Source organism: Dasypus novemcinctus, chromosome 16 (assembly GCF_030445035.2).
Source record: "Dasypus novemcinctus isolate mDasNov1 chromosome 16, mDasNov1.1.hap2, whole genome shotgun sequence".
Taxonomy (NCBI): domain Eukaryota; kingdom Metazoa; phylum Chordata; class Mammalia; order Cingulata; family Dasypodidae; genus Dasypus; species Dasypus novemcinctus.
The window spans coordinates 17,984,051-18,001,734 of record NC_080688.1 but is presented as its reverse complement, the minus strand read 5'-3'; the positions used below and the strand labels follow the sequence as shown (position 1 = coordinate 18,001,734).

Below are 17,684 nucleotides of genomic sequence, written 5' to 3'. Positions count from 1 at the left end.
CTGTTATTAAGAAAATGGAAAATAACAGGTGTTGGAGAGGATACAGTGAAATGGGACCTCTGGTGCATTGTTGGTGGCCTAGCTACTGTGAAAAGCAGTATGGCAATTCCTCAAAAAGTTACATGTAGCATTACCATTTGACCCAGCAATTTCACTTCTAAGTATATACCCAGAAAGTATGAAAACTATGTTGCCAGGAGCCAAAAGCTGGAAACAACCCAAGTGTTCAAGAAATGAATGGAGAAACAAAATGTGGCACATACATACGTACATACAATGGAATATTATATGATCATAAGCTAAAACGAAGTTCATGCTGCAATATGGAAGAACCTCAAACACATTATGCTCAGTGAAATAAACAAGATGCAGAAGGACAAATGATATGATATACTACAGTAGAAGACTAGAAATAGCAAGTTCACAGAGTTAGAAAGCAAATTAGAGGTTGTTATGGGTTCTGGGGGTGGGATGTAAGAGGAGGCGAAAGTGGAATGTGTATTTGTAAAAAAAAAAAAAGACGAAAATATTTAGCAAAATATGAAATTTGCCTCTCAAGCATTACACTCAGTTAATACATATGTAATGTCAGCTTTAAATTTGTTCCTTTGTGCTGTCATCTATTTATCCAACAGAATAAGGAACAGGGAAATTTGCTAGCTAATTGTGCTTAAAGACTGGATCTGCCAAAAGTGTCACATTATCATTTTAAGTAAATATATTTTACCAAGAAGTGCCACATATAGTTCTAGACTAATTCTCTTCAAATGTTTAAAATACAGTAAAATAATGATTTGTACACTAATTACATCAAATCTAATTTATACCTTACAGGATCCTGACACCAATTCAGAATCTTTTCCTGGACGTTGGTGATCATTAACTGTATTAAATTACTCCTTGTAACACTGTTGAGCATTTTATAACTTGGATTTTTTACTTATTGGGGTTTATTTTTGATATTAGCACACAAAAATGTTTGCAACTCATATTACACATCAGGGACTCATTTCCTTAATATGCAAGCAGTTCCAGTGATCAGCAACATAAAGAACAACTACCCAATATAGAATTGGACAAAGGATGTAAATTTATAGAAAAGAAAATAATAATGGTTCTTTGATATATGAAAAAATATTCAATCTCACCCATGAAAAGAAATGCAGATTAAATCAGCATTTTTCAGTTATTTAATTAGCAACAAGCTAAAAGTTTTGTAATAAAATTGTATTGGTATCAAGAAACATACAAATTTATATACCCTGCATTTTTCCAGCCCTGAAGAAACTGTCAGTGAAATAAGAGGGATGTAACAGGAATATAAAATGCAATGATTAACAAACACAAATGTAGGGAAACATCTTAAAGATCTTGTGGTAGGTGGTAGTTTCTTAAATCTTAAACCAAAGACAAACAGCCAAAGAAAAAACAGATAAATGGTGTGGCCTCAAAATTAAACACTTTTGCAACTCAAAGGATTTTGCCGAGTAAAAAGGCAGGCAGCTTAATGGGAGAGAATATTTGGAAATCACACAACTGATAAAGATTTAATACCCATGATATATAAATAAATGCTACAATTCAACAATAAAAAGACAAAGACCCAATTAAAATATGGGCAAAAGACTTTATTAGGCATTGGTCCAAAGAAGAAATACAAATGGCAAAAAAAAAAACATGAAAAAAATGTTCAACATCACTAGTGATTAGGGAAATGCAAATCAAAGCTACAGTGAGATATCATTTCACACCTATTACAGTGGCCACTGTTAAAAAGACAGGAAACCACAATTGTTGGAGAGAATTTAGAGAAAAAGAATACGTATTCACTGTTGGTAGAAATGTAGAATGGTACAGCCACTGTGGAGGACTGTTTGGCAGTTCTAAAGAAGTTAAATATAGATTTGCCACATGATTCAGCAGCACCATTACTGGGCATATAACCAGAAAAACTGAGAGTAGTGACATGAACAGCCATCTACACACTGATGTTCATAGCAGCATTATTCATGGTTGCCAGAAAATGGAATCAACCCAGGTGTCTATCAACTGATGAATGGATAAACTGTGGTGGTTATACATGATGGGATATTACGCAGCTGTAAGAAGAAATGAAGTCATAAAGCATATGACAACATGGATGAACCTGGAGGACATTATATTGAGTGAAACAAGCCAGACACAAAAACAAATACTGTGTGATTACACTATTATGAATTGAATATATTGTGTAAACTCATGGGGATTAATAGTTAGAAAATGGGTCACAGGAAAATAGAGATTAGAGAATGGAAAGCCAAGGGTTAACTTGTGCAGAAATGGTAAAAAGATTGTCTGTAAAACTTTGGAAATGAATAGAAAAGGTGAAAGCACAACCTATTTGTAAGTAGTCCTCTTATATGGGTATGACATTGGTTGAAAGGGAAAGACTATGGGAAACGGACTTGGCCCAGTGGTTAGGGTGTCCGTCTACCACATGGGAAGCCCGCAGTTCAAACCCACATGGAGAGCTGATACAAGATGATGCAACAAAAAGAAACACAGATTTCCGTGCCTCTGACAACAACAGAAGCGGACGAAGAAACAAGATGCAGCAAATAGACAGAGAACAGACAACTGGGGTTTGGGGGGGAGGGGAGAGAAATAAATCTTTAAAAAAAAGGAAAGACTAAGGTCATGTATATTACTAATAGGAATGCTAAAAAATGTAATGTGGAACTGTATAGTGTAGTAAAACCTCATGTAAAATATGAATATGTGTAATGCATATATAGGACTATTTTGCTTAGAAACTGAACAAGTGTTGTGTATGTTAATATTACAAGATGTTAATATCAGGCAGAAAATGCTAAGTGAAAAAAATCAGACACAAAATACTATTTTATATTCCAGTTGTATCACATGTAAATATAAAGATGTTATTAGATTAGTGATTATATAGTGCTGTAGAAGGATAGAGGGATTAAGAGATGACTGCTAAGGGTGTGGAGTTTTTCTTTTTGGAGTAATGAAATTGTTCTAAAAAATTTTGTGGGGATGAATGCATAACATTGTGATTATACCAAAAGCATTATTGTACACTTTGGATAGATTGTGTAGTATGTGAATATATCTCAATAAAACTGGTGGAAAAAAAAATTCTTTTTCTGTGCCCCTCTTCTGTCTCTTCTGGATGGTGTCCAGCCTTCCCTTGGTTTCCTAAACCCTACAACATTTTTTCGCAGGCTGTTTCTGCCTGTCCTCTATTTTTCTGGGAGAAAAGAGATTACATCTCGCTGTAATCCACTATCTTCCTGGAAGTTCTTATTGCTTAATGAGTACAGTGTTTCTCTTTACGTGCTCACAAATTTTGGAAAAAGTGTCATAGTTCACAGTAGTGTGAATGTAATTAATACCACTGAATTGTAGACTTAAAAATGGTTAAAATTGCAAATTTTGTTATAATTTACAATAATTTGTAAAACACTTTATTTCTGAATACTTGTTCCTTGAAGTTTGAGACCAATGAAAGAAATGGCTACAATATTGTTACCTTGTATGTGTATCAGAAATGTCACAGATTGACTAAATAATGTCATTTTTATAAGAATGTAGGATTAATGCTTTGTTGAACCTAAAAAATTAGCACTCTCAAATATCACCTGAATGCTTCAGTGTTTAAATTTTGAGAGACAACCTTATGTTTGTTTGTTTTGAGGTACTGGGCTGGGGAACCTGGTACCTCATATGTAGGAAATTGACACGTTGAGCCACATCGGTTCCCCTGAGTTGGTTTTTTCGTTTGTTTGCTTGTTTTTTTTTGTTTGTTTGTTTGTTTCTAGGAGGCACCGGGGACTGAACCTGGGTCTTCCCATGTGGGAAGCAGGCACTCAAGTGCTTGAACCACATCTGCTCCCCAGAACCTTATGTTTTATTCCCCAATGTTTTACATATCTTTGCCGTATGAAGAATATAATATCTCAGCTATATCAGAAAAAGGGAAAGCAGAAATGGAAAGAAGGGATGTTATCTCTTAAAGTTTCTAAAGAAAGGTTAAGTTTTCATTATAAAATTATGCTCTTTGTTCAAATTTCCTGTTCTTAATATCTCCTCTCACATTTTCAAAACTCTTCCTGCTAGAAAAACACTCCAGTTTCATTAATGCCCTCTCACACCCACCAGATAACTGTTGACCTAGGTCACCCTTTCCAGCTCCCATCCTCTCTCACCTTCTGTATTAGCCAAAAGGGGTGCTGATGCAAAATACTGGAAATCTGTTGGCTTTATGAGGAGTATTAATTTGGGGTAGAAGCTCACAGTTCAGGCCATAAAGCTTAAGGTACTTCCCTAACTAAAGCCTGCTGCCATGTGTTGGGGCAAGATGATGCTGATGTTCAGCCTTCCTCTTCCTCTTCTGGCTCCATGGTCCCAGCTTCTTCCAGTATCAGCTGTAGACACAAATTAGTCTCCCCTCTCTCCCGGGGCTCAGTTCTCTCCAGGCTCAGCTGCTCTGAGCTGACACGGTCAGCTGTAGACTGTTGGCTCTCTAGGCTTTGGCTTTCTCCCCAGGATTTGATTCTCTCTGGGCTCAACTGCTCTCTTCTTTTCCACAAGGTCAGCTGTAAACTCTTAGGTGAATGGCTCATCTTTCTTCCTGGGGCCTCTGCCGTGTCTAATGGAACGTTCTCTCTTTCCTCACACATCTGCTTCTGCATATTTACTTCCTGGGCTCTAGGATCAAAACACCAACTTCCTTCTCTGCTGTGTAGTTTTCTCTGTGAGTCCCTGCCCACCAAGGGGTGGGGACTCAGCGTCCTACTGACTTGGCCCAATCAGAGCCCTAATCGTAATTTAATCACACCCAGGTGTAGACCAGTTTACAAACATAATCCAGTATCTATTTTTGGAATTCATTAACAATGCCAAATTGCCACACCTTCCATCAAACTTTTTTGCTAGTTTTCCATACTTACTATCTCCTTTTTCTCACCTCCCATGCTGTTCATCCCTTGCAACCTGGCTATTGTTCCCTAACCACAAGGATGTTACTCAGGAAAATTTTTCATTATTTTTTCAACTTGATTTTTCCTTTATCAGTTCAAAATTCAGAAAGGTATGTTGATATATTACATTTCAATACCTAGTTAAAAAAAATCAAAAGACATACAAAGTTGGAGTAGGTGTAGCTCAGTGTTTGAGCGCCTGCTTCCCATGTAGGAGGTCCCAGTTCAATCCCCCACAGGGGGACAGATGTGGCTCAACAAGTTGAGTGCCTGCTTCCCACATGGGTGGTCCCGGGTTCAGCCCCTGTGCCCCTTAAAATCAAACAACAGGCAAACAAATGAAAAAACCTTATTGGATATGTGATTTCCAAATATTTTCTCCTATTGAATTGGCTGCCTTTTCACCCTTTTGACAAAGTCCTGTGAAGTGTAAAAGTGTTTAATTTTGAGGAGGTCCCATTTACCTATTTTTTTCTCTTGTTGCACATGCTTTGGGTGTAAGGTCCAAGAAACTACCACCTATTACAAGATCTTGAAGATATTTCCCTGCATTTTCTTATAGTAGTTTTATGGTCCTGGCTTTTATATTTAGGTCTTCAATCCATTTTGAGTTGATTCTTGTATAGGGAGTGAGATAGGGGTCCTCTTCCATTCTTTTGGTTACAGCTGTCCAGTTGTCCCTGCACCATTTGTTGAAGAGACTGTTTTGTCCCCTTAGCATTAACTTGGTAGGTTTGTTAAAAAAAAAAAACAGTGTACTGTATGGATGAGGGTTTATTTCTGGATTCTCATTTCTATTCCACTAATCAATGAGTGGAATGGCCACTATTAAAAAGACAGAAAACTGTAACTGTTGGAGAGGATTTGGAGAGATAGGAATGTTTATTCTCTGTTGGTGATAATGTAGAATTGCACAGCTACTGTGGAGGACTGTGTGGCAGTTCCTAAAGAAGTTGACTATAGATTAGCCACTTGACCTGGCAATACACTACTAGGTATATACCCATTGAGCAATATGTAAGTAAAATAAGATCTTGTTTTACATGAACTCAACACAAATGAATTCATGTATACATGATTGGTAATTGGAAAAAATAAAGACATTTAAAATTTTTAAAAATTATTTCTGTGATTAATTTTGTTTTCTTATTTTTACTTGAGTTTATCTCATAAAAATGTTCATATAAGAAATACTAAATAATGGGGTTTGCTATTCACAGTTTTCAATTTTATGTTAAGGGTATTGGAATATATTGATCATGGAAAATGAGGTCCTTTTTATAGTATTTTAAGTCATCTCAATGAGTCAAAACTTTTAACCTCATTATAATTAAGTTTTCTCTGGGCTACCTTCTCATGGGGTGAGTTCCTCCTTCTGCTATCTTGGCTATTAGATTATTTGATTGGTTAATACTTTTACATTCAAACAGTAGTTTTTTTTTTTTAAGATGTATTTTATTTATTTCTCTCCCCTTCCCCACTGTTGTCTGCTCTCTTAGTCCATTCACTGTGTGTTCTTCTGTACCCACTTGAATTATCCGGCAGCACTGGGAAACTGTGTCTCTTTTTGTTGCATCATCTTGCAGTGTCAGCTCTCTGTGTGTGCGGCACCACTCCTGGGTGGGCTGCACCTTTTCCATGCAGCGTGGCTCTCCTTAAGGGGTGCACTCTTTGCTCATGGAGCACCCCTACGCGGGGGCAACCCTGTGTGGCATGGCATTCCTTGCATGCAGCAGCACTGTGTGTGGGCCAGCTTACCACACAGGTCAGGAGACCCTGGGGATCGAACCCTGGACCCTCCATGTGGTAAACAGACACTCTATTAGTTGAGCCTTGTCTGCTTCCCTCAAAAAATCGTTTTTAACCTTCTTTGAGTCACAGATCCCTCAGAATCTTCCTGGTAAGACATTTATGTGAAATATATTATTTTTCATATAATCTAAAGGGTTACATGGTTCTCCTCATGTTCATTTGTTGACCTCCAGATTAAGAATGTGTTTAAGAAAGATTTGTCCATGAAGCAATAAGTCACACTATTCTGATAGGAATCCTGAGCTAATCCTAAATGTTGGCTTTTCTGAACTGGAACTCTTGTCCTGTAGCCATTCTCATTTTTTCTCTCGGGTTGTTAATGTGGCACCGTCTGGATGTCCAAAAGGCACTTTGTATCTGACTAGCCTCTGGGAGTGCGGAACATGTTTCTCACTGGGACTGTGTACTGGGCTGCCCCTTCTGTTTGCCGCTGGTTGCTCCCTTTGCTGCTACTGTCATGAAGTGCCAGGCAAAGGTCTAGTGTGGACAGCAGGCAGACTTTCTGATTTACCTAGCATGTTCACAATTCTTTTTAGTTCTCGAGCTTTAAGAATGGTCTGTGCTATCTAGATTGCCACTGTCCCCATCACTCCCTGTTACTTACACCTGGTGCTCTGCTCATTTATCTCTAGCTCCAGAGGCACTTTAGTTTGTGGTCTTTGCCCTAGAGACTTTGGGACTAGAGTGAGCATGCTGATAGTCATTTCCCCAGGTGAACTGTTTGCCTAGACTATGGGATTTCCTGGGATGTGGGACTTTTATTTCTAGCGTTGGGATACTCTTAGACAGATTGGGATAGTTGCTACGCTGTAGCAAGCATTTTCATCAAGTGCTTATGGGGAGACTTGATCAGTCTGATTGTTCGAGATGAAATTCCAGGGGTAGTGAGTATCTTAACTGAAATATGCCAGACTCTTCAAAACTAAAATTAATTAGGATCTTTTAAAACAATAAAGCTTATGTTGTAAAGTCCCTTTAGCACATTAGGGCAAGTTAGTAAGTGATAAAATCAGTCACAATAGGACAACCACAGACTTAAGTATTTAACAGTATAAATGCATCAGTTATGTGAGTGGAAACTTTCACATACTTTCCTCAATTTTATTTCCTTAGTATTTTATTTTCTTATCTAGCAAAATTATTAGTGTTCAATTAGACATTAGTATAATATAATTATATAAACTTTTTCTTTTTTAAGCTGAAGCATTGGCTATGATTGCGCAAGATGAAGAAGAATTTAATAAAGAGCATCAGTTTATGCAGGTTTGTAATTATTTGCATTAATCTATGCTTAAAACATTTCTATTAACTTTAGGCAAACTGTTGATTTCTTTCTGAACAAATGTAATGCGTATAGAATTATTTCTTAGTTTTCTCATGTTAAGACAATTTCTGCTTTTTCCTTCTTATTCTGTTCGTTTAAAAATTCTGGCATACTGAAATATGTCTTTAATTCACTCAAAGTAGCTTTAAAGGGCTTTTTGATATTGCCATAGTCTTTAACGATGTTTTAAAATAAAGTAACCCTAATTAGTTTTGGTGAAAATATACCCTTTTAAGGGTTTATTTTAGTGACATTTTTTATTTAATAGTATATTAAGACAATTCTTAAGCATTCAAAAATGAATTTCTCTTCTGAATGTTACTACCTTTAGCTGCTTAAGCTTAAATTCAGCTAACTTCTAAAAAACTAATTAAAACAAAATTAATTTTACAAATTAGAAGAACACAGAAAGAAGGCTCCCCTCTCTGGGGCGGGTGGTGAACTAAACAATAATTTTCTTTTTTCCTAGGAAGAAAACATTGATGACCAGAACACCTCGGTTGCACTTGGGGATACATCCTGGGGACTTCCAATTAATTACAATCTAAGGAAATCACATAGCACATCAGATTTGGACAAAAATGATGCCAGTTATTTACGTCTGTCTTTAGGAGAGTTCTTTGCTCAGAGATCTGAAGCTCTCGGTTGCCTTGGTGGTGATAACACTGTGAAAAGAGTAAGTATGTGATGTACCAGAAGTGTTTCTTTAAAAGTAGGGAATTAGGGGCATGATGGTATAAGGGTAAAAGCTTAGGTTTTATGGTCTGTCAGACCCTAATTCCAGTTCTAGTTAGAACCTTTTAACTAGTTCTATGAAAATGGACAGTTTTTAAAAAACTCTTGTATGCCTTAATTTCCACGTTTCTAAAATGAGATGCTATTTTGTGGGGTTTTGTAATAATCACATGCCATGGTGCCCAATGCATGGTAAGTACTTAATATCTGTTAGTTGCTATTGTTATTTTTATATCATTGGTTGGCAGGAAGAATTCTAACATTAATTTTTTTAACCTATTGTCTTAAAAAGATATCTTGAAATATAGGAGTATTTTGGTTTAATAAAATGTAATGCATATAAAAATTTTAAAAATGTTAATGGTTCAATAGTGATGAATGCTATGGAGAATGAGAAAGAGCTGCTTTAGTTGTGGTGGTCAGAGTGACATCTGAGGTGATATTGTTTGAAATGGATTGATAAGATTTGAACTGATTGATGAGATATTGATTGATAAGGAGGAGGCACCACCCAAAGATCTGGAGAAAAAGTGTTCCCAGCAAAGGGGAACAGGATTTGGGAAGGGCTGGAGCTAGAAACTAGATTGACATATGGGAGGAGCAGAAAGCAGGCAAAAAGAGCAAATAGGGAAGGAAAAGGGGGTGGTGGCGATGAGGGATAATTTTAGCAGTAGATGGGCCAGATCATGAGGGGTCCTTGTAGGAGTTGAGTTTTATCTAAAATGAACTGGGGAGAAGTGATTAGAACCAGGGAGTTTCTTTGTGGTGCTGTCTAGGCCCATCTCCTGGTGCAGCAGCCTGCCACCGTCGATGCTGGGAGCCTGGATGAAGGTCCCTGGGCATGCTCAGGGAACACTGAAAGCCGTGTGGCCCATGGTGTGACCTGCGATGGGGCTAGGGAGAGGGGCCTGGCCAAGTGCACGTGTCATATCACGTTTAGTGGGTTTTTCTCCCCATTCAGTGCTGGGAAGGTCTTCTCTGGTCTTTAAGCATTGTCTAGAGTTTTGGAAAAGTTGATTGTCACAGATTCTGCCCATTTTCCACTGTTTCTCAGAGAGGCTATTTGCCAGGGTGTCTTACTCTACCATCCTGCTGTTGTCACCTCTCTGCTTGTTTTTTTGCTGTTTCTGTGGGAGTTCTGGAGCTTGGGGCTGCCTCCTCTGCCATCTTGCTAGTTTCACTAATGTTAATACAGACTTTTAAGACATTTATTCCAAAAAATAAAGTAACCTTATACTGTAAATCCTTAGAAGGCTGCAATTTTACCCTTTTCCCTCCATGATATGTCACTGAGGATAGGACAGTTCCTGATACATGGTAGGTACGTGGTAATTGTTGAAGGAATAAAGTGTCATTTTTGGTTGTTTTGATTTGAAATCCTTACATGGGCATGCTATTTGAAAGTATTACAGTGATCAAAATAGTTAGCAGAATAAATGGTACTGTCTTCACTATTTAAATTCATTCTCAGTAATTTAAGATTAAGTGGAAAGAGCAGATTTATTTAGTATGTTGAAGCCAATTAGATAGGTTACTGGAATTAAGAAAAAATAGTCTTGAATTTCTCAAAAACAATTGTAAATTAAGGAAATAATTTACATGTTTAATTATTTTGTAGCCGTCATTTGGTTGTTTTATTAGATCACCAGAGAAGAGAGAACCTGTTGCTTTAATAAGAAAATCTGATGTGTCCAGCAATTTAGAAAAAGAAATGTCTCATCTTAACCATGATCTATTTTCAGGTAATGGATTAAATAAAGGAACTTTTATGAACCTCTTTTTTTTTTTTTTAAGTCTGTAACAGTGGTTGCTTGATCATGACCTTTATGAGTGAAAATGTCCATACTACTTTTAATTTTTTCAATGTTATAGATTTGATTCATATATAACCACTTCTCATTCTAAAGTGGAAATAAGTCAGACAAAATCTACCTAAATCCTTTTGTAAAAACCAAAGTAAATGAATTAATTTGTTAAAATGGACTATTTTACTTTGGCCTAACCAACTAATGAATAAAGGAATTATAAATAATCTCTGATTTAGGTGGACTTTTAAAGAGATTTTGAGATTTAGGCTATGATAGTCTTCATATGATAATATTTATTTTAAAAATCTGACATTTAAAATGAAATTTTCTTGCTCAGTACAAAATTACTGAACAGCTACTTTTTGCTAGTATAGTGCCTATTGTTACATATCATTTAAATTTGTCAAAAATATGCTTAATTCCTTAAAGAGGCTGTAATCCAATAAAGGAGATGGAATAATTTGTCTCTATATAGGGAGTTGATTTTCAATTGCTGTAAAGAAGTAACTTGCTTTTGAACACAACTTATTTATATATGTGAAATGTTTAAAGCTGAAAAATATTGAGTCTAAGTGAGTGTTTGTAAGGAAGAGATTAAAATCCACAATCTTCCTTCAAAGTTCAGACTTGATACAGTTAAGCCAAGTTATTAACAATGCTTTTTTCATCTGTGCTGGTCACTGTACTTTTAAAACAAATTTTGTGAGCCTGATTAACGATATATGGGGTAAAAAGGTTTTTTCCCTGGTAATTATTCATTTTGACTGTACCTTATCCAGTTTCTGTGAGATAGTGCATATTTGTAAGTTGAATATCCTGTGTTTTCTTATAGGAGATTTTAATGAACAATCAAAGACACAACTCAGTGAAGGATCAGTTACACTTAAGTTCGAAGGACCAGAGAGTACTGATGAGACGTTAATTGCTGATAAATGTAAAATAGAGGTATTTTATGCCTTTCATGAAGGAAAGCTAAAATTAAGTTGTCAGTTCTTTTATAAGGTCAAGACAGGGCCATGTGTGAAAAATATGTACAGTATGCAGTTTTTTTAATACTCCCTCCACCCTGCCCCAAGATGGCTCCCCCCTCTGTTTGCTCATTGTTTTTGCTTGTTGTCTGTTCATTTCTTCTTTAGGTGTCACCAGGAACTGAACTTGGGACCACCTTCTGTGTGGGAGGCAGACACCCAACTGCTTGAGCCACATCTGCTCCCTGCTCTTTTTTTGTTTGCTTTTGTTTTTGCTTTTTGTCTGCTTGTTGTCTTGCTCATTGTTTTGGCTTGATGTCTGCTTGTTTGTTTGTCTTCTTTAGGAGGCACCAGAAACCAAACCCTGGACCTCCCATGTGGGTGGCAGGCACCCAACTGCCTGAGCCACATCTGCTCCCCAGTATACAATTTAACTTTTCTTCTTCTTTTTGTTTGTTTGTTTGTTTCAATTTATTACAAGAGTCCTTACAATTTTGGGGGGATTTATTTATTTACATTTTTAGGAAAACATTTTCATTGATGAATTATATACATATAAAAGAATTTAGGGAAGCGGATGTGGACCTTCCCACATGGGGGGTCCAGGGTTCTATCTCCGGTGCCTCCTAAAAAAACAAAAAGCAAACAAAAGAAAAAAACCAACTCAGGAGCCAATGTGGCTCAGTGGTTGAGCACCAGCTTCCCATATGCAAGCTGGGCTAAGTGCCTGACCTCAGTACCTTAAAAAAAATTTATAAAACAAACTTACATCTCATTGGATTATCATAAATTGTACTCCCATGTATAACCCAGTCAAGGAAGAGAACATTTACCCCTCTCTTAGTGCTGTGATTTCTAACACTATATTAACTTCACCTATTTTTAAACTTTATGCAAAAGAAATGAGGAAGTATATATTCTCTTTAAAATTTCTTTTACTTAATACTTATGAGAGTCAGCTGTATTATTGAATATAATAGAATTTTATTTTCCTTACTGCACTGTATTCTATTATATGAATATTCAGCGTTTTGTAAGTCTGTTCTACTGTTGATGGATGTTTTGGATATTTCCACTGTTGTGCAGTTATAAAAAATAATGCTCTGTGAACATCCTGGTACCTGTGTTGTTGACAGTGTGCACACACTCATCAGGGGTAGATACTGAAGAGTAGTTGCTGAACCATAGGTTTGCAGACCTTCATCTTTAGTAGATTTGGCATAAGGTTTTCTGCAATGGTTGTACCAACTTAGATTCCTTCTAGCACTGTGGGGTTTTTTTTGTTGTGTTTTTTTATTTCTAGCACTGTGTGACTATGCTTGTATGATACAGCCTTACTAATATCTGGTATTAGTAATGGCCTGGTAATTATTCTGCCAGGTGCAGTGCTACCTTCTTTTAGTTTTAGTTTGCATTTTCCTGATTATTAATGAAGTTGATTACCTTTTTTTGTTTTATTTTCTTATTTTATAAAAGCTTTAGATTACATAAGTGTTATATCAAAAAATATAGGGATTCTCATATACCCCACTCCTCCCACACTTTCCTCCATTAATAGCACCTTTTATTAGTGTAGTACATCAAATTCTTCTTTATGCTCACATAACTTTCTTCTTAATATCCTTTAGCTCTTTATCCATATTTTTCTTCATCTTCTTGAATTGATTTAGGAAATTTGTTTGAATTTCTTTGATTAGTTTTTCCATATCTCTGTCTCCTCTAAAGTTTTAATTTGTTCTCATGATTGAGCCATATTTCCCTGTTTTTAGCATGATTTATCATTTTTTCCTCATGTCACTCAAATCTGTTGGTCAGTTTCTTCCTCCTTTCTAGTATTTTATTGTTGACTGGATTTGTGTTAAGGGTTTGATGCTTGGTCCAACTTATTCTGGACTTTTAGAATAGCCTGTGTTTTACTGTTCAGATTTTCTCAGCTTTTCTTCATCTGATTCTTGCCCTAGGTATGTTGTATAATTAGGATTTCTTTCTCTCTGGTGGCTGATTATGTGCCGCACACAGCGTGACTTAAAGGTTTGTGTTCCACCCTGGGTCTTCGTGGATTGGGTCCCTGTGCCTGGATATGCCTCAAGTTCTACCTTGCTGCTGAATGACTCTATAGTCTGCCTCTGTGGTGCAAGGGACCCGGGCTTTGCTGCCTCTGGGTGACTTTTAAGCTGCACTAGGCTGGGTGACAGGGACGGAAATGGACCAGCAGGTTTGGGACAGAATTTTCTTTGTTCAGTGTTTGTCGAAGCCTTCTCCAGTTTCTACTATACTTCAGAGTTCTAAACAAGTGGAATCTGTCCTTTTATTAGGTGATGCCCTGAGGAGACTTTTCTGGGGGACGCCTTTTGTTACCTTATTGATAATGTCACCATTTAATTTTATTTTCAAACTTGTCTTTCAATCTTTCTTTCCACTTATATTTACAGGTAATCAATTTTCCACATATTAGTACATGGGAGTTTGTTCTCTTTATTTGCTTTCTATTTGTCCCTTTTCTTTTTTTGCTTTTTTTTTTTTTGATTGTTTAAATATTTTATATTATTCTAATTTTTCCCCTCTGGTTATCTTGGTAATCAATCATATATCCTTTTCCTGTTACTTTATTGATACCTTAGAAATTATAATCTGTCTTCTTGACTTACTAATGCCTATAATAAATTGCAGCTGCTTTTTCTTTTTTACCTTTTACTTGATATTACAAGGATCATAAAGCATTCCGGTTACTGCCCCACCCCCCACTCAGACAGACTTTTTTAAGCCGTTGTTATGTATTTCAGTTTTTCTGGAGATGTTGATTGCTGTATTACATGCATACATTCATCTGAGATTCATTCCTTCCTGTATGCTATTAATAGATTCTCTTTGTCTCTTTAACAGTTCCTTTATTTCACCTTAACTTTTTTTCTCTCTTTTTTTGATAGACTTTATTTTCTAAGAGCAGTTTTAGGTTTCCAGAAAACTCGCAAAGTACAGAGTTCTCATATGCCCCACCCCCACCCTGAGTAGACCTTTTCCCCCTCCCAGGTACTGGGGTGGGGAATTGAACCCCAGATCTTATATTTAGGAAGCCAGTGCTCAACACTTTGCTACATAGCTCCTAAGTTGGTTTTTTCATTTTGCTTGTTTGTTTTCTTTTAGTTTTTAGGAGGTATTGGGGCTGAAACCCAGGACCTCATATGTGGGAAGCAGGCACTCAGCTACTTGAGGTACATCCACTCCCTTCACCTTTATTTTTTTTTTTTCCACTTATTTAAGTATATCATTCAAACGTAAACATACATAGTAAGTATATAGTAATAGTTGTGATCTTACAAAACAAACACATGTAACATCATACAGGGCTCTCATAACTCACCCTACCACCAATACCTTGCATTGTTGTGAAACATTTTTAACTAAAGGTTAAAAAGTGTCCTCAAAATATTACTACTAACCATAATATCTTACATTTGGTGTATTTTTCCCTCAACCTGCCCTATTATTATTAGTTTTATATCATTTATATGTGAACATACATAAACAATAAGTGTATAGTAAAAGTTGTAAACTTACAAAGCAAACATGCATAACATTATACAGGGGTCCCATACATCAACCACACTAACACCTTGCTTTGTTGTGAGATAATTGTTACAAATTATATAAGAATACCTTCAAAATCTTACTATCATCACTTAGTGGCAGTGCTCCAAGATGTGTTCATCAATTGTAACAAAGGTACCATACTAATGAAGGGTATTGCTGATGTGGGAAAATGTGGGAAGGCTAGGGAGTGGGGTATATGGGAATCCCCTATATTTTTTGCATAACATTTATGTAATCTAAGTTTCTAAAAAAGGTATATTAAAAAAAATCTGACTACTAACTGTTGTCCTTATCTTACATTTGGTACATATTTTCCCCCAACCTACCCTATTATTATTTTTTAAATATGTTTTTATGACAGAAGTTGTAAACTTGCAAAACAATCATGCGCGTGTGCAGAATTCCATAAACACCCCTCTATCATCATACCACACTGTCATGGAACATTTGTTACAGATAATGAGATAGTATCACGAGATTATTACCAGGTTCATAGTGTACATTTGGCACATTTTTTCCATACTCTCCCATTATCAACACAGCACATCTTTGGCATAGATGCATGAATGTTACATTATTACTGTGTCTGTCTTTATGCCAGTATCATTCTATTTTTACCACTGTAGCTAGGTAATATGATTTAAAGTCCAGAAATGAGAGTCCTCTAACTTTGCTTTTCCTTTTTAAGATGTTTCTGACTACTCAGGGCTTCTTACCCTTCCAAATAAATTTGATAGTCGTGTTTTCCATTTATTTAAAAAATGCTCGTGCAGTTTTTATCGGGATTGCACTGAATCTCTATCAATTTGAGTAGAATTAACATCTTTTTTTTTTTAAGATCTATTTTTTATTTCTCTTCCCTTCCCTCCCCCTCTGCCCCAAGTTGCCTGCTCTCTCTGTCTGTTTGCTGCACGTTCTTCTGTGTCCGCTTCCATTGTTGTAATGTTGTCAGCAGCATCAGGAATCTGTGTCTATTCTTGTTGCGTCATCTCACTGGGTCAGCTCTCCATGTGTGCGGCTGCCCCTCCTGGGCCAGCTGAACTTTCTTTCGTGCTGGGTGGCTCTCCTTACAGGGCACATTCCTTGCATGTGGGGCTCCCCTACACAGGGGACACTCCTGCATGGCATGGCACTCCTTGTGCGCATCAGCACTGTGCATAGGCCAGCTCCACATGGATTAAGGAGGCCTGGGGTTTGAACCGCGGACCTCCCATGTGGTAAGCGGATGCCCTATCCTTTGGGCCAAGTCCGCTTCCCAGAATTGACATCTTAATGTTATTTAGTCTTCTAATCCGTGAGCATGGGATGTTCTTCCAATTATTTAGGTCTTTCTAAATTTCTTTCAACAATGAGTTGTGTTTTCTGAAAACAAGAGCTTTACATCATTGGTGAGTTTATTCCTAAATATTTGGGTTTTATCTGTCATATTTTATTTTCACCACTCTTTTGACACTTTTAATTTTACTGATATATTCTTCTAGACTCTTTCCCAAGCCTCTCTCTCCTGTCTTTTCTTTTCAGACCAGAGCGCACCCTTTAGTTTTTCCTGCAAAACCAGTCTCTTGGTTATGAACTCTAAGTTTCTGTTTATCTGAATATTCTAAACTTGCCTTCATTTTTAAAAGACAAACTTGCCGGATATAAGATTCTTGGCTGAAAGTTTTTCTTTTGCAGTATCTTAAATATATCATACCCCTGTCTTCTTGCCTCTGTGGTTTCTGATGAGAAATCAACACTTAATCTTAATGGGTATCCCTTATATGTTAGACATTGCTTTCCTCTTGCTGCTCTCAGAGTTCTTTCTTTGTCTTTGGCATTTGGCATTCTGATCAGCATGTGTCTAAGAGTTGGTCTCTTCGATTTTATTAGGGCAGGAGTATGTTGTTGTTCTTGGACATGAATATCCATGTCCTTCAGTGGGGCTGGGAAATTTTCTCCCATTACTTCTTCAAATATTCCTTCTGTCCCTTTTCCCTTCTCCTTCTGGGACACCCATAGCACGTGTGCTTCCACATCTCTAGCTGTTATTTAGTTCCTTAAGACCTTAATCTGTTCCATTCTTTTCTCCATCTGTTCTCTTGTATGTTCACTTTCAGAGACCATTTCTTCAAGCTTACCAGTCCTTGTGCATCCTCATATCTGCTATTATATGATTCCACTGTATTTTTAATTTCATTTTTTGTCCCTTTCATTCTCATAAGACCTGCTATTTTTCTATGTATGCTTTCAAATTGTTCTTTTTTTTTTTTTTTTTTTTAAAGATTTATTTATTTTTATTTAATTCCCCCCCTCCCCTGGTTGTCTGTTCTTGGTGTCTATTTGCTGTGTCTTGTTTCTTTGTCTGCTTCTGTTGTCGTCAGCGGCACGGGAAGTGTGGGCGGCGCCATTTCTGGGCAGGCTGCTCTTTCTTTTCGTGCTGGGCGGCTTTCCTCACGGGCGCACTCCTTGCGTGTGGGGCTCCCCC

The 17,684-nt window shown here is 36.9% G+C and overlaps 1 protein-coding gene across 1 annotated transcript in view; it reads left to right on the top strand.

Annotated features, from left to right (window-relative positions):
• Positions 1-17,684, top strand: part of CEP192 (centrosomal protein 192) — a 129,263-nt gene that overhangs the window by 44,648 nt on the left and 66,931 nt on the right. Inside the window, 4 exon segments of the mRNA XM_058277264.2 lie at positions 7,993-8,057; positions 8,588-8,794; positions 10,472-10,595; positions 11,494-11,606. Coding sequence (XP_058133247.1) covers positions 7,993-8,057; positions 8,588-8,794; positions 10,472-10,595; positions 11,494-11,606 — 509 coding nt within the window.